This window comes from Sus scrofa, chromosome 12 (genome assembly GCF_054392235.1).
Source record: "Sus scrofa isolate SSC_HxYL_T2T_F1_AM1 chromosome 12, Sscrofa_HxYL_maternal_Yorkshire_Landrace_v2.0, whole genome shotgun sequence".
NCBI classification, from domain to species: domain Eukaryota; kingdom Metazoa; phylum Chordata; class Mammalia; order Artiodactyla; family Suidae; genus Sus; species Sus scrofa.
In genome coordinates, this window is record NC_139394.1 from 53,085,758 (window position 1) to 53,111,718 (window position 25,961).

Below are 25,961 nucleotides of genomic sequence, written 5' to 3' on the forward strand. Positions count from 1 at the left end.
CTTCAAGTGAGTGCAGCCAAGAGCAGAGAGAGGCCTCCTCACTCAGACACATTCTGAAAAGGGGAGCAACAGGTGGAGGGGTACAGTGGGGAGTCAGAGGGCAGAGGCACATCCACAGAGACTGGGGGTGTGCGTGTAAGAGGTGGGAGCAGGCAGAGCAAGGACCCTAGGCCATTGCTGGGGCCCAAGTTAGACCGGCAGCACTGTCTGTCCCTGGGGTGCCCCAGGAGTTCCCGTTGTGGCTCAGCGGGTTAAAAACCCTACGAGTATCCATGAGGATGTGGGTTCAATCCCTGGCCTCACTCAGTGGATTGGGAATCTGGTGTTACCACAGGCTGTAGCATAGGTCTTGGAGGCAGCTCAGATCTGCTGTTGCGGCTGTGGTGTACGCTGGCAGCTGCAGCTCCAATTCAACCCCTAGCCTGGGAACTTCCATATGTCACTGGCCCAGGCCTAAAAAGACAGGGGGAGGAGTTCCCGTCGTGGCTCAGGGCTTAATGAATCCGACTACGAACCATAAGGTTGCGGGTTCGATCCCTGGCCTTGCTTAGTGGGTTAAGGATCCGGCGTTGCCGTGAACTGTGGTGTAGGTTGCAGACGCGGCTCGGATCCTGCGTTGCTGTGGCTCTGGTGTAGGCCAGAGGCTACAGCTCCGATTCGACCCTTAGCCTGGGAACCTCCATATGCTGTGAAGCGGCCCTAGAAATGGCAAAAAGACCAAAAAAAAAAAAAGACAGGGAAAAAAAAAAAAAAAAGAACAAAACCAAAGGTGCCCCAGTGGCGGACACCTAAACCAGGCCTGGTATTTCTCCGAGATCTCAGCAGTCCTGAGCTGGGAGGGACCCCGCATGTTTTTGTTTGTTTGTTTTCGGCCACACCCACAACCTGTGGAAGTTCCCCCCGCCAGGAATTCAACCGGAGGGCGGGGGGGCTGCAGTGCCAGTGCTGGATCCTTCACCTGCTGCACTACAAGGGAACTCCCAGGCCTGCATGTCTGTTGGGGGTGGGAGTAGGCTCACTGGTTTCCTGCTCCAATATATACAGTGAAAGAGGGTATAACTGGGGACCTTTCCCCGCCACTTCTTCATGGAGCCACGATGGGGAAAGGGTTTATTACCCCTAGAAACCTCCCGGATTCCTGGGTGACAAACTGAAGGCTTGGCCCCAGCCAGGTCAGGACCTGCCAGGACGGGATGCTTGGGAGTGAGGCAAAGGCCTCTCCCTGCCCCATGTCCTCCCTCAGCAGCCCCTGGAAGACCTCACAGGCACTTAGGACTTGATGCAAGACCAACAGAGGAGGATGGCATGAGAGGACAGGGTCCCAGGGGTTTGTCTTTCTAGGCTGGACTAGGGTGGGAGCAATGAGCCAGACTGGAGCTGCACTTCCTGCTTTTAGTTGGGGGCGGGGGGTGAGGGGGAAACACATTAGGCGGTGGGGCAGTATTTCCAGTTTGTCACTCCCCAACCTAAACAGAGGGTACTGAGTACCCCATCACTGTCGGGTCTGATAGGATTGGGGGCATTCCTGGAAAAGGCCAGGCTGGAGCCTCACCTGTGTTTCCACCGTGTGGTGCCTCACAACTAATCTCTAGCAAACTCTAGCCTCTGTCAATTGCTGCCGCTTCCAAGAAGCTGGGCCCTTCTTCCTGCCTCTGGGTGCAGCCAGCTCATTAGGAAGCTGGGCAAAAATAGCACCAATAAACAGGACTAGGAAAACCCCCAGGACAGCTTTCAGGTTCCCAGCTCCCTCCTGAAGGCAGTTTCTAACACCTCCATAAGCCTAACCAGGCAGCTCATCTCTGGCTGCACCTGGAGTCTAAACACCTAGGTCAGCGTTCTAGGGTAGAACTGAGCTGGAGACAGCCCTCGACCAGCATCTGCCATCAAACCCCTCCTGTAATCCTCTCTAAGGGACTAGGGGTGCTAACCTCGGGAAGTTCAAACTTTCATCTGTCCACTTTCCCCACCAGAGGCTCTGGAGGAGGCGTCTTCTAAAGTGTTTCGTGCTCACCTGTAAGGACCTGTCAGCAGGGTAGGGGAGAAGCGGCTTCCAAGGAAAAGGTCCAGCCTCTAGCCCCTAGCTCGAGCCTCGGAGGAGGCTCGGCGGGAAGGGTAGCCGTGCGGGGCTGGGGGAGGCCGCAGCGGGCAGCTGAAAGGCCTAAGGATGCTAAGGGTCAGGTCACTCTGCTTCCTTTCCGTATGCCAGCCAGGCCTTCCCCCTCCCGCCAAACGACAAACGATTGTCAGCTTTCCAGGGGCAGGGCGTGACCCCCGCGCCTTCCCCTCCCAGTGGCAGGGTGGGGACCAGATAAGGATCGGTACTATGAGACCTCTCCAGGAAAAAAAGGTGCATTCGTTGGGCCCTGCGGAGGACCTCCCTGGTGGAGGGGAAAGCTCGAAGCTTCGGCGACGTAAGGGGATACAAAAGGCGGGGGCGGCTGGAAGGGGCTGGGGAGCAGGGGCCGTCTTTGTCCGCTCCCTGGGGGTAGGGACCGGCTCCCTCGGCCCTAGGGACCCGCCTGTATGGCCCGAACTGCGTCCCTAGCCCGGGGCCGGGACCGCCTTCCCCCGGTTCCCGCTTCACCGGCCCCACGCCTACTCCGGGTCCGCGGGCGCCCTGGGCAGGCTAGGCGCGGCCAGCGGGCCAGCTTGGTCCGGGGGCTCCTGGGGAGGCGGCTGGCGCGGGCTGCGGCCGCTGGGCCGCGGGGGTCTCCGGGCGTAGAGGAAGAGCGCGGGGTCTGGCATGGCGTCGATGTCGTCCAGGGCGCCGGCCGCACGCTCCCAGGAGGCCCAGTCCCGGCCCGGGCCCTTGGCAGCGGCCTCGGTGGCAGGCGGGCGTCGGGCTCGCTGTGCGCGCCGGCGGACCCGGGGTTCCGCGGCGGCGGCAGCGCCGGGGCCCGGGCGCGGAGTCTGCAGTTTCTGGCGCGCCGCGTGCAGCTGGCAGGAGAGGTAGGCGGCCGCCTCGGTGTGCTTCTGCAGCTCGGTGCCCAGCACGGTGGCGCGGTGACTGCGGCGACGCAGCTCCTCCAGGAAGCGGCGCTCCTCGGCGCGCAGGCTGCAGCGCAACGCGGACACCAGCGCCTCGCGCTGCGCCACCTCGCGCCGCAGTTCCGCGTTGGCTGCCGCCCGCGCCGCCAGCTGCGACTCCAGGGCACGACACTTGCTCTCCAGCTCCTGGGATGCCAACTCTGGGAAGGCAAGAGGGATCGGAGAGTGAGGGTCCCTGCCTGACCGTTCCTGAACGGCTCACTGGCCCTCCAACGAAGCCTCCCACTTCCTCGACTACAAGTTCTGCCAAGCTTGCCCTCACTCCCCATGTGCCCGCTTCGCTGGCCCATTTGGGGCCCTTGTCCCCACCCTACCTTCTGCTTGGTCACTCCTCTAATTCTTCCGTGCACATCCTCCCGGACCATTTATTCACTCCACAGCTATTTGTTGAGTCGGGACCCGGGGTTGTGTTAGGCATTGCGGATATGGTGGATAATAAAGCATTCCTCAGGAAGCTCACAGCAAGCATAGAAGGTTGGTATGTGAACTAAAGTGCTGCCTGCCTGCCATATCAGTAAAGAAAGGATGTAGCATCACATTATGGCCTCCCCAAGGGTGAGCCTTGAGGGAACTCAGGATGCAAACAGAAAACCTGCTATCTGAACATCAGACTGAGGCCTCCCCACCCCAACCAAAGGCCCAGAGGCGCACCCTGAGGAAACTCAGGATGAGAAAACACAGGATACTGGCTCCAAATAGCTGAGATGCCTATCAGAATAATAATTTCAATAAGCCTAGACTTTGCATCTTCCCATACAAAGCGCTAAATTCATTAACTTGAGATGTCTGGCTTTATTTTTAATCTGCTGATGTTCCAACTACTTGGTCTTTCGTTGCAAAAAAGTCTTTTTTTTTTTTTTTTTTTTTGTCTTTTTAGGGCCGCACCAGTGGCATATGGAGGTTCACAGGCTAGGGGTCAAATCAGAGCTGTAGCTGCTGGATGTTAGTCGGGTTCGCTTCCGCTGAGCCTCGAGGGCAACTCCCTCATTTCAAAAATGTCTATATATCCTGGTTTCCCCCTCTGCCTCTTTGGGACAGTTTCTCAGATGCAGTGTCCCAAGCTTGAAGTCCTCACAATGTCCATGGAATAAAACATAACTCTCAACTTTTAGGTTATTTTTTTTCAGTCAACAGGTAAATAATCACAAAAGAATTTGAGGTTAGGAGTTCCTGTTGTGGCTCAGCGGGTTAAGAATCCAACTAGTATCCATGAGGATGTGGGTTCAATCACTGGCTTTGCTCAGTAGGTTAAGGATCCGGTGTTGCCACAAGCTGTGGTATAGGCTGCAGCTGCAGCTCAGATCCAGTGTTGCTGTGGCTGTGTTGTAGGCCAGCAGCTGCAGCTCAGATTCCACCCCTAGCCTGGGAAGTTACATGTGCCACAGGTGCAGCCCTAAAAAAAAAAAGGAATGTGAGGTTGCACTTGGGATGCTTGCTAATACTTGACCTAATCAGGGAAGGCTTCTCAGCAGAAGAGTGACTCGGGCTAGGATCCGACTGATGAATAGGAGTTGAGTGGTGAACAGAGAAGGAAGGGTGCTTTGGACAGAGGGTAGGACTTGTGCAAAAGCCCTGTGTCAGGAGAGACTTACAAGAACAGGGAACTGAAAAGGGAGTTCCTGTCGTGGCTCAGTGGTTAACGGACCCGACTAGTATCCATGAGGACACAGGTTTGATCCCTGGCCTCACTCAGTGGGTTAAGGATCTGGCAGCGTTGCCATGAGCTCTGGTGTAGGCTGCAGATATGGCTCAGATCTGGTGTGGCTGTGGCTGTGGCGTAGGCTGCAGCTATAGCTCCAATTTGATCCCTAGCCTGGGAACCTCCATATGCTGTGGGTGCAGCTCTAAAAAGACAAAAAGACAAACAACAACAACCACAAATAACAGGGAATTGAAAGAATGAAAGAACTGGCAGTACGGGCAGGAAAGGGGAGTCAGTGTGCCGCAAAATTTACCTTCTTCATAAAGGGAGCACTTACTATATTGTGCAATTTGTTTGGCCTTTCTGGAGGCATGTGAAACTTTCTGGGCCAGGGACTGAACCCGTACCACAGCCGTGAACATGCCAGATCCTTAACCAGTAGGTCACCAGGGATCTCCTGCATTTTTTTAAACTTTTTTTTTTTTTTTAGCTTTTATTTATTTTTGCTTTTTAGGGTTGCATCTGTAGCACATGGATGGTCCCCGACCCACCAAGGCCGGGGATTGAACCACATCCTCATGGACACTAGTTGGATTTGTTTCTGCTGCAGCACAATGAGAACACCTTTACCTGTTTTTTTTTTGTTTGTTTGTTTTTGCTTTTTAGGGCCACACACACAGCATATGGAAGTTCCCAGGCTTGGGGTTGAATTGGAGCTGCAGATGCCAGCCTACACCATACCACAGCCACAGCAAGGCCAGATCAGAGCCACGTCTGTGACCTACACCACAGCTCACGGCTACACCAGATCCTTAACCCACTGAGAGAGGCAGGGATCAAACCTGCATCCTCATGGCTAATACTTGGATTCATTTCCACTGAGCCAGGACGAGAACTCCCCCTTTTCCCTGTTTATTGTTTGCCTTGGCCCACTGCCTTGGGTTTTTTTTTGTTTTTGTTTTGTTTTGTCTTTTTAGGGCCGCACCCACGGCATATGGAGGTTCCCAAGCTAGGGGTCCAGTCGGAGCTGTAGCTGCCAGCCTACACTACAGCCACAGCAACGCTGGATCGTTAACCCACTGAGCGAGGCCAGGGATCAAACCCGCAACCTCATGTTTACTAGTCGGATTCGTTTCCGCTGCGCCACGACAGGAATGCCTGCCTTGGGTTTTAATCTTACATGCACATTGAAACCATGGAAGAGAGCTTTAAAATAGAGTTTCCTGGGCTACCAAAGACCAAGGGAATGAGACTGTCTGGGATGGGACCTGGGAATTGGTGCTTCTCAAATCTTCCCTGGTGATTCTAATGTACCCCCAGAGTTGGGGACCCCTATCTCCTGGATCCATGTCAGCAGGGACCGTATCCCAGGACTGGCACATATGAATGGGTGTGGGGACATGCTACCAGGTGACAAAGGGTAGATAAAAGGTGACACTGCAGGAAAAATGAAAATCAGGGGTTTTCATAGAAAAAAGATGACAAAGAAAGAGAGCTCTTAAGTCCACTGAGAGAGAGGATAAAAACAAGGACACTGAGGGAGTTCCCGTTGTTGCTCTATGGTAATGAACCTGACTAGTATCCATGAGGACATGGGTTCAATCCCTGACCTTGCTCAGTGGGTTAAGGATCTGGCCTTGTTGTGGCTGTGGTGTAGGCTGGCAGCTGCAGCTTTGATTTGACCCCTAGCCTGGGAACTTCTGTATGCCTCTGGTGTGGCCCTAAAAAAAAAGAAGACCAAAAAAAAAAAAGGGGTTGGGGGGGCACTAGGGCAGTGCCTTGAGCCCAGATGACCCCAAAAGGCCTTTCAGAGGAAGGACAGTAGTGGCCTAAAAGCTGCTATTGTCACAGAACTGTTTGCCAAGGCACGCAGCAAGCTTGATGTGGGATCTCAGATCTCAGACCAGGGACTGAACCCAGGCCGCAGCAGTGAAAGCACCAAGTCCTCGCTACTAGACCACCAGGGAACTCCCAGAACTGTTCTTGTCTGGTGTCTAAGATGCGTGCAACCTCTTCCTCCAAGCACCGAGGCACCAAGACGTTGCCCATGACTGCCACTTAAAGTGGACAAAATTAGTTTAGGCCCATTAAGATTTAGATCTTTATATGTGAATATGCAAAGCAATTTGTAGGGCTCCTAACATTTTACCTTAACCTTAAACTTCCAGCCTTCCCTGTGCCTAACTTTTGGTCAGGTAGCTGTTGATTTCTAAGCAGCATATTAATATGGCAGGGAGACCATTCTTTTTTTCATTTTGGTTTGGTTGTGTCTGTAGCATGTGGAAATTCTCAGGCCAGGAATCGAACCCACACCATAGTAGCTGCAACTTGTGCCACAGCTGCAGCAATGCTGATCCTTAACCCGCTGCTCCACAAGGGAACTTTCTGTTTTTTCTCTTAATGTCTTTTAGGACCACACCCATGGCATATGGAGGTTCCCAGGCTAGGGGTCGAATTGGAGCTGTAGGTGTTGGCCTACACCACAGCCACAGCACGCAGGATCCAGCTGCATCTTTGACCTACATCATAGCTCATGGCAACGCCAGATCCTAAACCCACTGAGTGAGGCCAGATGTCGAACCTGCATCCTCATGGACACTAGTCAGATTCATTTCCACTGAGCCATGATGCGAACTCCAGGAACTTTCATTTTAAATCAAGCATTTACCTAGTCCCCTCTCCCTGGCAGGTAATGTGTCTTGCACTGGGAGACAATGGGTAACACCCAGTCCTAGTTCTTTCTTTAGGGACATATGGTATATGGGCATATGGTATGGAAGCTCCCAGGCTAAGAGCGGAATCGGAGCTGCAGCTGCCAGCCTTTGCCACAGCTACAACTGCAACACTAGATCCAAGCTGCATTGACAACCTACACCACAGTCTGTGGCAAAGTGTATCGTTAACCCACTGAGATGGGCCAGGGATTGAACCCCCATCCTCATTGATACTAGTTGGGTTCTTAACCCGCTGAGCCACAATGGGAACTCCCCCAGTCCTAGTTCTCAAAGATCATATAATCTGGAGATTAAGATCTCAACAATGCAACCCACCCATTTAAAAAATATTAATTCAGGAGTTCCCATCGTGGTGCAGTGGTTAATGAATCCGACTAGGAGCCATGAAGTTGCGGGTTCGATCCCTGACCTTGCTCAGTGGGTTAACGATCCGGCGTTGCCGTGAGCTGTGGTGTAGGTTGCAGACGTGGCTTGGATCCCACATTGCTGTGGCTGTGGCGTGGGCTGGCAGCTACAGCTCCGATTAGACCTCTAGCCTGGGAATCTCCATATGCTGCGGGAGCGGCCCTAGAAAAGGCAAAAAGACATAAAAAAAAAAATTAATTCGGGCAAAGAACACCCAAATAACCAAATTTACTATCTCACCTATTTTTGAGTATACAGTAATGTCAACATACACACATTGTTGTGCAACAGATCTCTAGAACTTTTTCATCTTGCAAAACTGAAACCCTATACCCAATGAAATCCACCTCCCAACCCCATTCCCCATTTAATGAGGGAAGTAATAATCCATAAGAAATACTTTAATGGAATTGCTACAATGGCAAGAAATCATGCCTGTAGAATGATGAATTTGCTGATGTGCATGTGCCTCTTTTCTCTTCCTCTAGACTAAGTTCCTTGAAATCAAAGACCCTATATTGTCATTGCGTTGCATCTTGACACTCAGAGGGTGTGGACACTGACCGTGAGAATCACTTGTGCAAGGATGGGAAGGACTGGGGAGTGGGTCACAGAAAGGAATGAGGTCAGCCACCTGGACTTCCTGGACACCATCTCCTTCCTGCTTTCATTTTCCCATGTTGGACCAAGACAGGGATACAGGGTACTATGTATGGTGGTGCAGGTTGTTCACTGCACAAGATCACCCTGCTGAGTGGGAAAGTGGGGCTGACATCCTGCATTTGCTCAACAAGCTGAGGAGTGGCTGTCCCCAAGTCTAGAATGGGGATGGAGAAGGCTGGGTCCTATTAAACGGTGGGGAAAGGTGATCTGTTGGGCACTTCCCCCCCAAATGTCCTCTTACCTTGCTGGTGAGATTGGGCCTCTCTTATCTCCAGGTCATGGGTCAGTTCTGGGGGAGAGATAAGAAAAGGCAGTTGTGTGTATGTTAAAGAGAGAGGGAGGAAGAGAGAATTGTATGAAACCAGGGAATCTTAGCCTGGTAAATGTAGCAACAAGGATCCTTGGAAACCACCTAAAGCACCCCCCCGCCCCCCATATCAATTTTACTGCAGCCCAGAGAGGGAGAGAGACAAGAGAGGTGTCAGAGACACAGCCTGAGCCTCACCTGCCTGATTCTAAGCCCAAAGATCTTCCCAGTGTAAGGTCTGTGATCTGGATTTTGGGGGTTAGTTTAATCCTTGTGGGACTGAGAAGCCTGGCTCGCTTTGCAGAGGTGATATACAAATATTTAACATGCCAACCAATCAGAGCCCGTCTGGAGGACCTCTGCCACCCAGGGTGCAGACCATTTGGTATTTAGGTGGTGGGTCTGGGAAGGACGGAGTGTCTTGTGCTGCTTGGGAGCACCAAAGGGGGATTCAGGGCAGTGGCTATTTATCCACAGGATGCTTGCATTTCATGTTTTCACAGCCAGTGCTGCTGTGCCTGTGCTCTTTTCCAGACATTAGCCCTGCCCTATCTAAGACCTGGTTGGGCCACATTCCACCGGCAGGGAGAGGGGCTTCAAGGAGGACAGCGCCACCTGGTGAAGCAAAGCCTGCATGGCTCTTGGCTTGGTGCTGAGCCGGTCGGGTGGGGCAGCCAAGGCCCACCAAGCACCCTTGCACAGGAACAGTTTCTCCTCTGTCTTCTGGATCCCCTACCTTAGAGCCCAGAAAGCCCCACCCCTCAGCCTGCTGGGTTAGATCAGTTTTCTACCCCAGTCCCCAAATTCCCTCCGGGGTGGGGAGAGGGTCAGGAGGGAGCCCAGGAGCCACAGCTGCCCATGACGGAGGGCACCTGCTCAGGAGCACCTGTTTGTACCTGCAGTTTGGTGTCCAAAGGGAGAAGGTGTGAACCTGGGAGTAGGTCCACTGATCTCTGGGTTCATTGCTCAGCAGGACCAACTTTGTGGGCCCTCTGCCTGCCCCTTCCAGGCTCTCCTGGAGTCGAGGGGCTTTGCTGGAGGTGCCTTCCCTGGAGAGGCCAACTGTTGCCAAGAGACAGAATCTGGAGCGCCTGGGCCTTTTGCTGTGACCGGAGCCTGAACCCCCTCCCTGGGGCCTCTGATGCCTCTACTCCCCAGGGCTTCCTGGGCCAACTTGGCCTCTCCTCCAAGGCCCTGCTATGCATCCCAATGGGCCCTGGGCTAGGTTGGGGGACGTAGCCCAAGGGACTTTGGCTCTGTCACTACCGCCTGTGGGTTTGTTTCTCCTCAGCCCTTAACCACAGGAATTGGTGGAGGAGGGGGGACAGAATCCCAGCTGGGCTCTCCCCCCCATCCATCAAATCCTCCTGCCCCTCTTCCAGCCAGAGTGCCCACAGTTTAGAGGACTACGCTGTGAGGTCAGATTTACTATGTGACCTCGAGCCAATGATGACACCTCTCAGAGCCTCAGTCTTCTCACCTCCAAAATGGGAACAAACTTGCACCTGCCTCACAAAGGGCTGTTGCTAAGATTAAATGAGAGAGAGAAATAAAGGGCTCAGTCTAGAGCTGAGTCAGCTTGTTTTTTTAGGGCCTCGCCAGCAGCACACTAAGTTCCCAGGCTAGGGGTTGAATCGGGGCTGCAGATGCCGACCTACACCACAGCCACAGCAACACGGGATTCAAGCCGTGTCTGCGACCTACACCACAGCTCACAGCAAGACAGGATCCTAACCCACTGAGCGAGGTCAGGGATCGAACCCGAGTCCTCATGGATGCTAGTTGGGTTCATTACCACTGAGCCACGACGGGAACTCCCGGGCTGAGTCGGCTTGTGTTACCATCCAAGCTACCTCCCCAGCCAGAACATACTCACCCACCTCTCAAGCCTCTTCTTTTTGAGTTGTCACCCCTTTTTTGGCAGGTTCTCCCCAAAGCCCTGCTCTTTGGTTCCTACACTTGCCTTCCCCCTCTCTTATCCCCTCCCCAGCCTCTGGATCCTTCCTTAATCTCTCTCTCTCTCTTTTTTTTTTTTTGGTGGCCATTTCTGAGGCATGTGATGTTCTGAGGCCAGGGATCAAACCCACACAGCAGTGACAATGCCAGATCCTTAATCTTCTAGGCCACCAGGAAACTCCCTTAATCTTTTTTTCTTTAAATTTTCTTTGTCCTGCTGCTTTTTCTCCTCACTTCCCTCACCCCTTGGAGGGAGGGCCTTATTCAGACATTTCAGCCCCAAATGTAGCTGCTCCAGGCCAGCCCAGAGTTATTTTTAATCTCCTTAATCAATAACCAAGAGGCTGACAGTCCACACCTGTCTGAGAAGGGGGCTGGGGCTGAGGGCCCTCTGTCACTGCCTGTCACACTTTCTTGGGCTCCTGGCCTGAGTCCTGAGTGGAAGAGGCCAGGTTTGCAGAGTGAGGGCAAAGCAAAAAGACGTTAGAGGAAGAGCTATGGGATCTTAGAGTTCATTCTTAATTCCCCTTTAATGTTAGAGCAATGACAAAGTGGCATCAGGCAGAGGTGAGTTGGTGGGGGCCATCCCTGACCCCTGGGCGGACCTCTGCTGCCAGCCAGGCATTGAGAGAGATGGAAGGGAGCCTGGCCTTGGAGGGTGGCAGCTGAACCTGTGTGCGGAGCTGGAGGCAGTTATGGGGCTGTGAGCCAAGACTGCTAGCTTCTCGTGACACAGCGTGAGAAGCCATGGCGGTCAATACAAACCCTCTGGGCCTTGGCTTCCCTCTGGGTAATGGGAGCCTTCCAGGAGCAGGGGGTGGAAATCTGAGCCTGCTGAGGAGCGAACGGGCAGCTCAAGTAGGAGTGTGGAGCGCTGGGTTCCAATCCCGGTGCTGACGAGAACGCTGTGACTCTCCCTCTCTGAGCCTCAGTTTACCTACTTGTACAAAGAAGAAGTGGGACTGTTCCGGTTGAGACACTGAGTGAATCCCCGGCTCTGAAGCCGGCACTTGGAGCCTTGGACTGGGTCAGCTGAGGCCTGAGGTCTGAGTGAAGGTCACCACATCCCTGGTGCCTCCCTCTGTCCTGCTTACAAACTCGGTTGGTTGCCAGGCCCCTTCCTTCAATCTGCCTCCCACTGGTCCTCCCCTTTCCGCCCCGCTGCATCTCTTTCTTGGACCTGTCACTGGTCTCCCTGCCTCCATCTCCCACCAATCCATCTGCCATACAATTACTGGATTGAGTTTCTTTTTTTTTTCATTTCTTTTTTTTTGGTCTTTTTAGGGCCGTACCCAGGGCAAATAGAAGTTCCCAGGCTAGGGGTCAAATCTGAGCTGCAACCGCCAGACGACACCAGAGCCACAGCAATGCAGGATCCAAGCCAAATCTGTGGCCTACACCACAGCTCACGGCAACACTGGATCCTTAACCCACTGAGCAAGGCCAGGGATCAAACCTGTGTGCTCATGGATCCTAGTCAGATTCGTTTCTACTGAGCCACAACGGGAACGCCTGGTTCAAGTTTCTTAATGTGGCACAATGCTGCTCAAAAACCTTCGGTGGCTCCCTACTACCCAGGAGGACAAACCAAACTTCTTAGCTGTCCTGATACTGGTCAAAGTCTTCCACAATCTGATTCCAACCATATTTCCCACTAGTTTTAAGCACAGTGTTATCCAGTCAAAGAGAACTTGTCATGAGCTTCTGGTTCCCTCCCTCGTCTGGGGAGAATGAAATGCCTGGTCTTCTCCATCAGCCAAGCTTCTGGGTCATGATCCTGCCCATGAACTCCTGTTGGTCCTCTTTATTTTTTGTGTATCTTTTTTTTTTTTTTTTTTTTTTGGCTTTTAAGGGCTGCACCTGCAACATATGGAAGTTCCCAGGCTAGGGGTTGAATTGGAGCCACAGCTGCCTACGCCATAGTTTACAGCAGTGTGGGACTCTGAGCACTGAGCAAGGCCAGGGATGGAACCCGCATCCTCATGGATGCTAATCAGATTCGTTTCCACTGAGACACAATGGGACCTCCTTTTCTGTGTATCTTTAAAATCACCTGTTGGCATGTGTGTGTCTCCCCAGCTAGACGGAGGGCTTCTGAGGGCTTCTAAGGGCTGGATGGTGCTTGGTGAACATTTTGTATCTTACTTCCCCAAGACTCAGTTTCCTCACCAAGAAAAAGGGGTGACAAACACCTGCTTGGCAGGATTGGTGGTGGCTTAGAGAGTTCACACTGGATCCCCCATCAGGGACAGCGCTTATGATGATGACAGCTGCCCCTTCCCTCCCATCTTCCCTCTGGGCCTCACCTGAACAGCGTTTCTGCAGCCTCAGGATTTCCAGGTGCAGGTCTCGCAGCAGGGCCATCTGCTCTTTTTTCAGGAAGCTGATGTGGCGTTGCACGCTCTGGATCTGATGCTCCAGGGACACAGTATCCATGGCAACCCCGGCCTGGGCCCAACCTGGGGAGGATGACAAGGTGAACCCACATCTCAGGTCCCTTCAGTGGTCTCCTTCAATCTGGGGTCCAGTTTGTTGAACCAGGTAGACAATACTGCCACGGCAGTCACTTCCCCATATTTACGCACCACAGCTTCCTGAACAAGACGGTGTGCTGGCAGGAAACATAATCATTTCCATTTAATAGATGAAGAACCTGAGGCCTACAGGGAAATAGCTTCATGCCCTTGCCCCCATGTAAGTTTAGCCTCTTCTATTTCTCAGAGAGGAAAACAAAGGGAGCAACAAAGTCAGTGAAGAGAGACAGGGGAGTTCCCTTGTGGCTCAGTGCATTAAGGACCTGGCATTGTCTTGGCTGCAGCCCAGGTTGTTGCTGTGGTTCAGTCTCTGACCCAGGAATTCCTACATGCCATGGGTGTGGTAAAGAAAACAAAACAAAAACAAAACCTTAAGAGAAACAGAGATGTGGGTTCTAGCTTGCTGCTTAACCAGCTGTGTGACTTTGGGCAAGCCCTCTCCCTCTCTGAGTGCTTGGTTTGCTGCTCAGTAAAATGAGGGAGCTGTGGAAAGGCTGAATGCTGAGGTCTCTCCTGCGCAAGGGTGACCATCAAGTGGGAAGGCAGCATGAGGGTTAGAGAACAACCCTCCCCCAATTCAACTTCATGTCTCAGACTTAACCTCAGCCCAGGGTTATGGGCGATTTCAGGTCAGGGAGGAGGAAGATTTGATGAAAGTTTTGCAAATACTGACTCTGTAAGCTGAAGGCAGGTGGTGGAGACCCCTTTTCCAAGAGGAACAGGGGAGGGTGATATGGAGACCCAAGCAGTGGCTCCACGGCAGAAGCTTATGACACGGATGGGAGGGAGAGGCTTGCATCCCTGAATCCTAAGGATGCCCTGGCTTTTTTCAGTGCTCTCTCCTCTGATCCTACCCACTTCCCACCGAGTCTCTTCTGTGATGATCGACATCTTGGAAGAACACAGGCAAAAGGCAAACACAGAGAGTTCCCGTCGTGGCTCAGTGGTTAACGAATCCGACTAGGAACCATGAGGTTGCAGGTTCGATCCCTGCCTTTGCTCAGTGGGTTAGTGATCCGGCGTTGCCATGAGCTGTGGTGTAGGTTGCAGACGCGGCTCGGATCCCGCGTTGCTGTGGCTCTGGCGTAGGCTGGCGGCTACAGCTCTGATTCGACCCCTAGCCTGGGAACCGCCATATGCTGCAGGAGCAGCCTAAGAAAATGGCAAAAAGACAAAAAAAAAAAAAAAAGGCAAACACAGGAGGAGGGCAGTGGAGGCCAAGACCTCTGGAGTCTAGGACTCAAGAGCTCACGCCTTCTCTGCCAGGGACTTCCAAAGCTCGTGAAGAGCTTCCTCCACCTGCCCTAGGAACTCCCTGGCCAGTGGAGCGGGAAGCCAGCAAACAAACTGGTCTGTTCAGCAATGGTCCCCTTCCGAGGGGCTTTCAGGTAAGACTGTGCAAATCCAGATTTTCATTAGTAGGGTCATATTCAGCAGGTGCACCTAAGAACCTCACATTCATAGGTTCCTCTCTCAGGGCCCCCATTCCCTTGTACTTCCATGGCTTCCCAAGTCCAACCGAATGGGCTTGCCTTTCAGCAGGGGGTGGCCCTTTGGCCTGTGGGAATCACTGGGTACATTTGTACTGACCATCTGCTATGTTTAGGGAACTCTATGTACATTATCTTACTTTTGTCAACCACTCTTCAGTAGGTATTACCACCTCCATTGCACAAAGAAACAGACTCAGAGCCAAAGTGACTTGTGACAGTTCCCACGGTAAGTGGCAGCAGATCCAATTTTCCAACCAAGTCTTTTGAATCCAATGAAGTTTCCCAGTATTTACACTGAAAACAGTCCTGTTTTTTGTTTTTGTATTTTGGGGGTTTTTTGGGCTGTGCCCATGGCACGTGGAAGTTCCCAAGCCAGGGATGGAACCCACATCACAGTACTGACCTGAGGTGCTGCAGTGACAATCATGACAATCCTGGATCTCTAACCTGCTATGCCACAGGGGAAGTCAAAACGCTCCTAGGTTTGAATCCTAGGTCTTTCGGTTTCTTGCTGTGTGACTTTTTTTTTTTTTTTTTTTTTTTTTTTTTTTTTTTGCTTTTTAGGGGCGCACCCGCAGCATATGGAGGTTCCCAGGCTAGAGGTCTAATCAGAGTTAGAGCTGCCAGCCTATACCACAGCCACAGCAACATGGGATCTGAGCCACGTCTTTGACCTGCACCACAGCTCATGGCAACGCCAGATCCTTAACCACTGAGTGAGGCCGGGGATCAAACTCACATCCTCATGGACACTAGTTGGGTTCATTGACCGCAGAGCCACAAAGGGAACTCCCCTCCTGCTGTGTGACTTTGGGCAAGAACGTTAACCTCCGTGAACCTTGCTTCCCTCTGTAAAGCGAGGCTACTAATAGGAATAGTCCTAGGAGAGCTGTGAGGATTAAATGAGATCAGAAATTGTAGAGCATTTAGCACAGGACCTGGTTCAGTCAATGCTTCATTTCTTCCCCTCTTTGTTTAATGTGTGACTAGATGAATCCCTGCCCTGATTTGCTCATTTGCTCACCATTCATTCAATGATCTATTATTACCAACCACTGTACTCGGTACAGGGACACAGTGATGAGCAAAACAACATTCCCGCTCTCCGCTCCCGTGGAGCTCATGGGGGAGAGGAGAGAACCAAACAAAGACACTGATGCATCAATCAAACAAATAACACAAGTAAGTTTACAATGACGACCGGTAAGTGCCATGAAAGAAAACTGCAGGGTGATGTGAAAGAATAGAAGGTGGGGCTTGGGGTTCCCATGGTGGCACAGCAGCAGCAAATCCAACTAGGAACCATGAGGTTGTGGGTTCGATCCCTGGCCTCGCTCAGTGGGTTAATGATCTGGCATTGGCGTGAGTGGTGGTGTAGGCAGGCAGCTGTAGCTCCGATTAGACCCCTAGCCTGGGAACATCCATATGCCGCTAGTGAGGCTCTAAAAAGAAAAAAAAAAAGAACATGGGACTTATTTCAGACTTGGGGTCAGGGAAGGTCTCCTTGTGGAAATGAGTTTAGGCTGAGACCTTGGAGCGGACAAAATTCCAAGATGATCCCCCAGATTCCCAGCCCCTGATCTACACACTCTCCTATCTTATCTCCTCCCCTTGGGTGTGGGTGGGACTGGGACTGGGATAGATTCCACTCTTGTGATTAGGTTATATGACAAAGGTGAAGGATTTTACAGATGTAATTAAGATCTCTAATCAGCTGACTTTGAGTTCATCAAAAGGGCGATTATGCTGGGTAGGCCTGTCCAAAGGGCCCTTGCTGTAGAAAGAGATCTGAAGCCTGAGAGAAACTTGGCTGCTGGCCTAGAAGGGGTAAACTGCCATGCTGCGAGGGGAAGCCACAGGCAAGCCCCTAACAGAGACCTCTCATAGGGGAGCACGGTCCCTGATTGACAGCCAGCAAGGAAATGAGGAGTCCAGTCCTACAACGGCAAGGAAGCACATCCTCCCAACACCCTAAGGGATCTTGGAAGTGGATCTTTCCCTCATTGAGCCTTCAAGGGAGGATGCAGCCCTGCCATGACTTTATCCCGTGAGGCCCTGACTGGAGGATGCAAGTAAAATGGGCCAGACTTCTGATACTTGAAAACTATGAGATGATAACTTTATGCAGCCATGGAAAACTAATACAGGAGTTCCCGTCGTGGCGCAGTGGTTAACGAATCCGACTAGGAACCATGAGGTTGTGGGTTCGGTCCCTGACCTTGCTCAGTGGATTGATGATCCGGCGTTGCTGTGAGCTGTGGTGTAGGTTGCAGACGCGGCTCGGATCCCGCGTTGCTGTGGCTCTGGCATAGGCCGGTGGCTACAGCTCCGATTCGACCCCTAGCCTGGGAACCTCCATATGCCGTGGGAGCGGCCCAAGAAATAGCAAAAAGACAAAAAAAAAAAAAAAAAAAGAACTAATACAGTCTTGAAGGAGGGGCAGGAGTTAGTGAGAAAAATAAAGGGAAGAGCATCCCAAATAGGGGATAGCATCTAAGAAGGCCCAGAGGTAGAATAATCATGATAGCTTACATTTACTGAGTGCCTACGATGTGCCAAGCTTTATGCGAAGTCTTTTACGTGGACTGTTTGAGGAATGGAGACATGGCCATGGTTGATGAAGGCTGAGGTGAAAGGTACTGGGGGAGAGTTGTAGGAAGTTAGGTTAGCAAGTGAAAGACGTGTAAACTACATTCAGAATTTTGGATTCATACTAAATGAATCAGGAAGTTTTTAAAGGATTTTAAGCAGAAGATGGACATGATATGATTTGCATTTTTTTTTTTTTTTTTTTTTTGTCTCTTTAGGGCTGCACCCAAGACATATGGAGTTTCCTAGGCTAGGGGTCAAATCAGAGCTACGACACAGCCACAGCCACAGCCATGTCAGATCCAAGTCGTCTGCGACCTATGCCGCAGCTCATGGCAACACTGGATCCTTAACCCACTGATCGAGGCCAGAGATCGAACCTGCGTCCTCATGGATGCTAGTCAGATTTGTTTTTGCTGAGCCACGATGGGAACTCCATGATCTGCATTTTCAAAATATCACTGGCCGTTGTAGGGAAAGCAGATGAGAGGGGTCAGAGTGGATGTCAGCTGGGAAAATGTAGCAGGTGAGGGATGCCAGAGCCTGGACTAGATGATGGAGGTGGAGATGGAGACAAGTTCCAGGTGTATTTTGGGGGTAGAACTGGCGGGATGAGCTCATTTTGGGGAAAGGGAAGGCTTCCCAGTTTTCCACCTTGGGAAACTCAAGTATACAAGCACATTTGCTGGCTCTTTCCCCAAGGTTCCATCTTTCACATGCTTCTATAATCACTCCCTGCATGGTCTCATCCAGTCCCACTGCTGTAGCTGCTGTGTATAGGCGGACCCCCTAAACCAATTCTAACACCTCCATGTGGATGTCTGCTAGGCCCCTCAAACTTACAAGTCTCCATACTGAACTCTTACAATCCCCCCTACAAAGCTGATCTTGCCCAGTGTCTGCCATCTTGATAAAGGGCACTCAGCTGCTCAGGCCAAAAACTTAGTCACCATGTTTCCTTTCTTCATGCTCCATAGCCAACCTGTCTGCAAATCCTACTGTTTCTACCTTCAAAACAATCCTAGAGTACCCATCGGTGGTAATGAACCTGACTAGTATCCATGAGAACTTGGTTTTGATCCCTGGCCTTGCTCAGTGGGTTAAGGATCCAGCGTTGCCATGAGCTGTGGTGTAGGTGGCAGATTGGCTTGGGGCTTGGATCCAGCGTGGCTGTGGCTGTGGCATAGGCCCGCAGCTATAGCTCCAATTCAACCCCTAGCCTGGGACCTTCCATGTGTCATGGGCACCAACCTAAAAAAAGACAAAAAATTACCCCCCCAAACCTAAATCCAGTCAGTTCTATCTCCCTTGCTGTCACCTTAGTCTCAGCCACTGTCATTCCTCTCCTGTACCCCTAAAGTGCCTTTTCTTTAGCTGCTCACTTCCATGCTTTGTTTTGTGTTTTGTCCAGGACCAGGGATTGAACCTGAGCCACAAAAGTGACAATGCTGGATCCTTAACCCAGTGTACTACCTGGGAACTCCCTCACTTCCACTCCTGCCCCTCACTTTTCACGCAGCCCCAGAGTTCCTTTAGGGACTCTGATCACATCTCCCCACGCCCCATTCAAAACCTTCTCATCACACTTAAAACTAAATCCAAGGTTCTTACCAGACCCTACCCGATCAACCCTGCTGCCTAACCTCATCTCCCACTGTTGTGTTGCTGGCTCCACCCCAGCCCCTCCGGCCTCCTTGCTTTCTCTCTTTTTTTTTTTGGCGCCGCATCCACAGCACATGATCAAACCCGCGTCCTCATGGATACTAGTTGGGTTCGTTAACTGCTGAGCCACAAGGGGAACTTCCTCCTTGCTTTTTCTTGAACTTGCCAAGCACACTCCAGCCTCTGGGACTTCGTTGTGCTGTTCCCAGGCCAGGAATGTCCTTCTCCAGGATACCCTGAGGGCCCATCCCCTCCCCGTATTCGGGACTCTAGTCCAGGGCCCTTGTCTGATTACCTGATTTAAAACAGAACCCTTTGGGAGTTCCTATCATGGTTCAGTGTGTCAAGAACCTGACTAGTATCTATGAGGATGTGACGTGGGTTTGAGCCCTGGCTCCTCTCAGTGGTGAGCTGTGGTGTAGGTCGCAGACTTGGCTCCAATCCCATGCTGCTGTGGCTGTAGCCTGAAGCTGCAGCTCTGGTTCGACCCTTAGCGTGGGAACTTTCATACACTGTGGGTGCAGCCCTAAAAAAAAAAAAAAAAAAATAGAACCCCCTGTCACTCTCTACTCTCTGAATCTGAATTTTTTCTTCCCATGAACTTACTACCACAAGAATATATTACATCTTTGTTAGCTATTTCCCCTGCCAGAATGTGGGCAATACAAGATGATGGACTCTGTTTTGTTTCCTCCTGCTCCTCAGTACCTAGCACAGAATCTGGCAAATAGGAGCTACTTAGTAAACAGGTGTAGAAGGCAGGAGTGTGTGAATTTGCAGAGCTGGAGCAGACTGATGGAGAAGCAGATTTACAGAGAAGTTCCAGCCTGAGACATGTTAGATTTGACATGCTCAGGAGACCTCAAACAAGGAGAAAGAGGCGTTGCCCTCGTGGCACAGCAGAAATGAATCTGACCAGTATCCACGAGGATGTGGGGACGATCCCTGGCCTCGCTCAGCGGGTTGGGGAATCCATCGTTGCCATGAGCTGTGGTGTGGATCACAGACATGGCTCAGATCCCGTGCTGCTATTGCTGTGGCTGTGGTGTAGGCTGGCAGCTATAGCTCCAATTTGACCTCTAGCCTGGGAGCTTCCATAGGCTGCAGGTACAAAAAAACCAAAAACCAAAAACCAAACCCAAAACAAATGAAAACAAAAACAAAAACAACAAGGAGACAGAGATGTCAAGCAAGCAATCAGTACGCTGGTGCTGGTGCCTAACTTAGCAGAAACAGGTGAGCTCTTCTGTGCTACTGTATACCTGTGTTGGTATGTGGGTGCCTATGCATCTGTCCATATATCTGAGAATGTGTGCATGCCTCAAGGAGTGCACCTATGTGTGCATGTGTGTCTGTGGTGGGAGGAGGGGTGTTTCTTGCTTCTATACATCTGCTGTGCAGGCACCTGGAGGATGAAGGCATATGGGCCTATGCTAAGGATAAAGAGAGAAAAAGGTCTGTGCCCATCTGCTAAAATGCAAACGTTGGAGTTCCCGTTGTGGCTCAGCGGTTAACAAATCTGACTAGGAACCATGAGGTTGTGGGTTCGACCCCTGGCGTTGCTGTGAGCTGTGGTGTAGGTGGCAGACGCAGCTCGGATCCCGCGTTGCTGTGGCTCTGGCGTGGGCTGGCAGCTACAGCTCCGATTCGACCCCTAGCCTGGGAACCTCCATATGCCGCAGAAGCGGCCCAAGAAATGGCAAAAAAATAGAAAATAAAAAAATAAATAAAATGCAAACGTTTCTGAAGAGTAAAGGTCCCTTCCACATAGCCCTGCAGAACGGACCTTGGCCACAGTGAGAGGCTGAACCACCCAGCTGCTTCTGTGCTTTCCCAGAAGGACCTGAATACTTCCTTTCCACTAGGCAGGCTGTTCTTCTCAGGGCAGAAATTTGGGTCACAAACGATCTTGGCAAATATTCTTTCTTAGACGTTATTGTTTAGTTTGTTTGGGGGGGGGATGGAGTGAAGAAGGGGGAACCAGAGACCGCACAGATCTCTCTGTGTGGCTGGGGAATCATAGGCACTTCAGAAGGCCCAAGCCAGAAAAATGTCAGGATTTTGCAGAGCAATGCAGTGCTGGAAGCTCCAGGCTTCTGAAGATGCTCAGGCCTGAGGACCTGGTCCGGGCCAATGGCAGCCGATGAAGGGTTAGAGTTCTCAGCATGATCTTCTCCCCACACCCAGCCTGAGATGCCCAAACTCACGGATTAAAGTGCTTGGTGAGAAGGGTCCCTCACTTCTGTCCACTGTCCTGACCACCTCAGGGCCTGCATTGTTTCTGCTGCATACCTTCTCTTGGTGCTCCTAGTTCTTCTTTGAATTTTCTAGCTTGATTAAAAAAACAAACAAACAAAAAAAAAAAAACAGTTCATTGTAGGGAGTTCCCTGTGGTGTAGTGGGTTAAGGATCTGGTGCTGTCACTGCTGGGGCTTGGGTCCTGCTATGGCATGGGTTTGATCCCTGCCCGGGAACTTCCACATGCCACGGGAGTGGCCAAAAAGAAAAAAAAAAAAAAAAATCAAGGGAGTTTCCGTTGTGACTCAGTGGTAACAAACCCAACCAATATCTATGAAGATGTGCGTTCCATCGCTGGCCTTGCTCAGTGGGTTAAGGATCTAGTGTTGCCCTGAGCTGTGGTGTAGGTCGCAGATATGACTTAGATATGGCATTGCTGTGGCTGTGGTGTAGGCTGGCAGCTCCAGCTCCAATTCAACCCCTAGCCTGGGAACCTCCATATGCCACACATGCAGCCCTAAAAAGAAAAACAAAAATCAAGAATAAAAAAAGAAGTGATAATACAGGCTTTGCAATCTATAGACTTAATTCAAAGTACTCCTGACATGTTTCTCATTTGAAAATTACCAATATTTTTCCTTCTTGGGGAAGTTATTGGGAGAAACCCTCTGTGCTCAGGTCCCCAACCACTGACAAAGTGTCAGGGCCAGGAACCATCTGACCCTGGCATAATTCTTTTTTTTTTTTTTTTTAGGTCACACCCACAGCCGATGGAGGTTCCCAGGCTAGGGGTCGAATCGGAGCTACAGCTGCTGGCCTACGCCAGAGCCACAGCAACATCAGATCAGAGCAGTGTCTATGACCTACACACCAGCTCACGGCAACACCAGATCCTTAACCCACTGAGTGAGGCCAGGGATTGAACCCGAGTTCTCCTGGATACTAGTCAGGTTCGTTACCGCTGAGCTACAGAGGGAGCTCCTCCTCACCTGTTCTTAGAGCTTGTTGGGCTGAAAGAACCACAGAAAATACAAACTTAGAGCATTCAGGGCTCAGAAGGGCCTTCAGAATCATCTCAATCAATGTTTTTCAAACTTTGCTTCATAAAGCCCCAGAGTCCTGCAGAGGAGTTTTAGATGTTTCTAAAAGAGTCGAGGGCAAGAGACAGGACTGGAAACTTTGCTGTGTTTATTCCTCTTTCATATGATGGCCTTATACATGCAGAGGCATTGGAGAAAGGACTTCACTAACCTCAAGTTTGAAAACCACGTATACAGTCCAATCTTTCCTTGGGTGGCTAACCCTCCCCTCCCCCTTTAAGTCTGCTCAATGGCCCTTGGTCTCTGCTTCCCCATCTTTCCCTCAGGCAGACACTGGGGCTGGGAGATGAACCAGAACTGAAGCCCCTGGCTTTCTGCTTACATGGAGTTTGCATTGCCTGCCACCCCCCAGCCCCTGACTGCTTCTCTTGTTCCAGTTTCTATTTCATTCTTGGTGCTTCTTTTCTTTTGAGGACTGAAAATATTTATTGAGTTAACAAATACCCTTGCACTGTTCTCAACACTCAAATACCCACAGCTCATTAAATTCTTTAAGTATGCCTTCTTATTTCAAGGATAACATTAAACTTCTGTTCACCATTCTTGTAGCCAGGGCAGGTATATTAGATAGGAGAGGCATGGTAACGAATGCATAAATAAATGAATTAGTATGTTCTTTATTTTCCCTGGTCATTATTCCTCTTCATTACCTGACTCTGGGGTAGGAGGGAGAGCAGGAACTCAAGAAGTCTCTCTCAGATATAGATGCACAGGTAATAATATTTATAATAACCATCAGTGCCCAGGTAATAATACTTATGGCTGGCACTATTTTTTTTTTCTTCTTTTTTGGCTTTTTAGGACCACACTCGCAGCATATGGTGATTCCCAGGCTAGGGGTCGAATTGGAGCTACAGCCATGGCAATGCGGGATCTGAGCCACGTCTGCAACCTACACCATAGCTCATGGCAATGCTGGATCCTTAATCCACTGATCGAGGCCAGGCACCGAACCCACAACCTCATGATTCCTATTCGGATTGTTTCTGCTACACCAGGACGGGAACTCCTGGCTGGCACTATTCTTAGCATTTTATTTATATTAACTCATTTATCTTTACAACAACTTGACACTGAAGGTTCTGTTAGTATATCTGCTCCATAAATAAGGAAGCTGAGGCTCAGAGAGGTTAAGTAGAATATATACAACTACAGTGGCTGGCAACTAGGAGCACCCCACTAGATGCTCACTCTGGCATTTTTTTTTTTTTTCCTGCACCTACGACATGTGGAAGTTCCCAGGCTAGGGATCGAACCTGTGCCACAGCAGAGACTGGAGCTGCTGCAGTGACAACACCAGATCCTTAATCTGCTGTGCCACAAGGGAACTCCTCTCTCTGGCATTTAAAGTCCTTCACAATCTAAAGACAGCCCACATTTGTAATCTGAACTTCTCTTTCAGAATCTACCTCTTGCTGCAAGCCATGGAATCTCCTTACTACCCCCACCCTCTCTCTGCTTCCCGAAACCTTCAAGGCCCTGCTCAAAGGCTACCTTTCCCATGTAGCCTTCCTTGGCCCACCACCCTGGGATGACTCCTGCCTTGGTGTTCCCTGGGCATTCTGCCTTATATCACACTTTGGGGTCTCTGTGTGTGTGTGTGTACACTGTGCATGCGAACCTGGCTTCTACTCTAAGCCATAAGCTTCCTGCGGGCAGGGCCTCACCAGGCCAAGTCAGGGCACATATTAAAAAATAATTACCCCCCCCCCCCACTTCTCCAAGTCCTTGGCTCTCCTGGGACTTGCACTGGGAACAAAAAGTCAGCCCTTGATAAATGTCTGTGACTCTCTGCGAAGTGGGGTCACTTGGTCAGCTGTGGAGCCACAGTACTCTTGGGGTTTTGTGGTCCCCTCCACTCTAGGGCTCTTCCGCCCCCGATATCTCTAGACTATGGCTCCCCTCTCTCTCCTGAAGATCCCAGGAGCGCCAGCCTCAGCAGAGCTGAGGATGCAGGGACACGAGGAGTGGGATGTACCGGGGAAACTGGAGCCCCCCCCACCCCCTCTTCAGTCTGAACGTTCTGCCCTGATTATGCCTCGAATATGACTCCCAGAGAAGGCAGGGGGGGATGTGGAGACTAAGGAGGACGTGGAAGAGAGGTACCAGGGAGGACAGGGAAAGGCAATCAGAAAGAAAGCTGTGTGGTGGGAGGTGGCAGGAGGTGGTGGTGGCTCCATCTCGGGTCGCTCTGGACTCTTCGCCAGTACCAGGAAGGGCCCGAGTCTGGGCAGCGGAGGACAACTTCTGCCAGCAGCCCGCGGGTCCTGTCCGCCTCCCGCGCTGCGGTGCGCAGCCCCGCACCAGTCCTCCCGGGGGAGCTGGAGCCGGGGTCGCGCGGTTCCCCACCCGGGGCCACCCGGGTGCCCACCCCCCGCGCCCACCGGCCTCCTCACCTTCGGGACCTGAGGGGGCGACTGGCGAACGGGGCCCTGGGGCCGGGCCGGGCCGGGCAGCGGGAGGCTCTCTTCTTCCCCGCGCTAGCTGCGACCGGGGTTCCGCAGCGCCCGCCCAGGCTGTGGCGCCATCAGCTACTGCGAGGCTGCGGGGCGTCGGGCCGGGGCTCCGGGGGGCTCCCGGGCGCCGAGGGGGGGGGTCCGGGGCGGGCTCCAGGCGTAAACACCCAGCAACGTGACCGGAACTGGCGAACGAGCCGTAGGGGGGAGGGGGTGCGGGAGCGATAAGGGGGGAGGGGAGGGCCCTGGGACTGGCGGGGAGGGGCCGTAGGCGGGGCGGGGGGGAGGGGAGGTTGGCTGCGCGCAGCCGGGGGAGGGGGAATCCCGGGAGCCCCGGGAACCCCGAGAGCCAGGCCTAAGGACCCCGGCAGGCTGCCGAGCTCATGGAGCGGGCTTTGGCTGAAAGCTGGAAGGAGAACCCGCGGGCCAGTTTGCGAGCAAGGGCGCGGCGGGCGGATCAGCACCGCGGACAGCGCCCAGGCCGGCAGGCCGCGATCCGCTCCGCCCCTCTGCCCACCCTCTGGCGCAGAAACCAGAGACAGTGCCCCCCACTGGTCCAGGGAAGGGTTGGGGTTGGAGGGCGAGCTGACTAGGGGTCAGAAAATCCACCCCAAGCTGCCTCAGATCTCTCACTAGCTGTGTGACCTTGGGTGAGTCACATCACCTCTCTGGGTGGTGGTCCCAAGAGCCGAGAGAGATCCTTTCTAAAACCTAAAATCCAGAACATTGGGGTTGATCTGCTTTCACTACATATGGACGGCTTCTGGAGTCAGGCTTCTTGGCTTCTAATTCTGGGTGTGCCAGTACCTTCCTCCTCCCCAGGCCGGTCTCTTCATCTGTACAATGGGATGATGATGGCATAAGCAGTTCATAAGACTTTCGGGCTGTGAGGATTAAATGAATTAACACACGTAAAGTGCTTAAAAGGATGCTGAGTGATCATTAGCATTTGTGCTCCTGAGGGCAAGGGTCTGAGGCAGAAGGTAGATGGGCCCCTGGGCTGAGAACAGCTGGGACTTGTTAGGCCAGGTAAACTGGGCCTTGTTTCACTTCAAGGAAAAAGTTAATTGCAGGAGCTTGAGCTCTGCCGGAGTAGAAGGAGACGATGACCACTTGAGTCACTCCTGGGGTCA

At 51.9% G+C, this 25,961-nt stretch overlaps 1 protein-coding gene across 2 annotated transcripts; it reads right to left on the reverse strand.

Annotated features, from left to right (window-relative positions):
- Positions 1-31: 31 nt before the first annotated feature.
- On the reverse strand, positions 32-24,949 carry CCDC92B (coiled-coil domain containing 92B). 2 transcript variants are annotated; one of them, XM_084985714.1, is made up of 5 exons: positions 24,769-24,949; positions 21,242-21,361; positions 13,063-13,215; positions 8,735-8,782; positions 32-3,188 (listed from the first exon to the last, which is right to left on the reverse strand). In XM_084985714.1, the coding sequence occupies exons 3-5, from the start codon at positions 13,190-13,192 to the stop codon at positions 2,596-2,598; spliced, it is 771 nt and encodes a 256-aa protein (XP_084841840.1). In that variant the 5' UTR covers positions 13,193-13,215; positions 21,242-21,361; positions 24,769-24,949; the 3' UTR covers positions 32-2,595. The 2 variants fall into 2 exon arrangements, with proteins under 2 accessions (XP_084841840.1, XP_013845459.2); XM_013990005.3 differs by lacking the exon at positions 21,242-21,361.
- Positions 24,950-25,961: the final 1,012 nt, after the last annotated feature.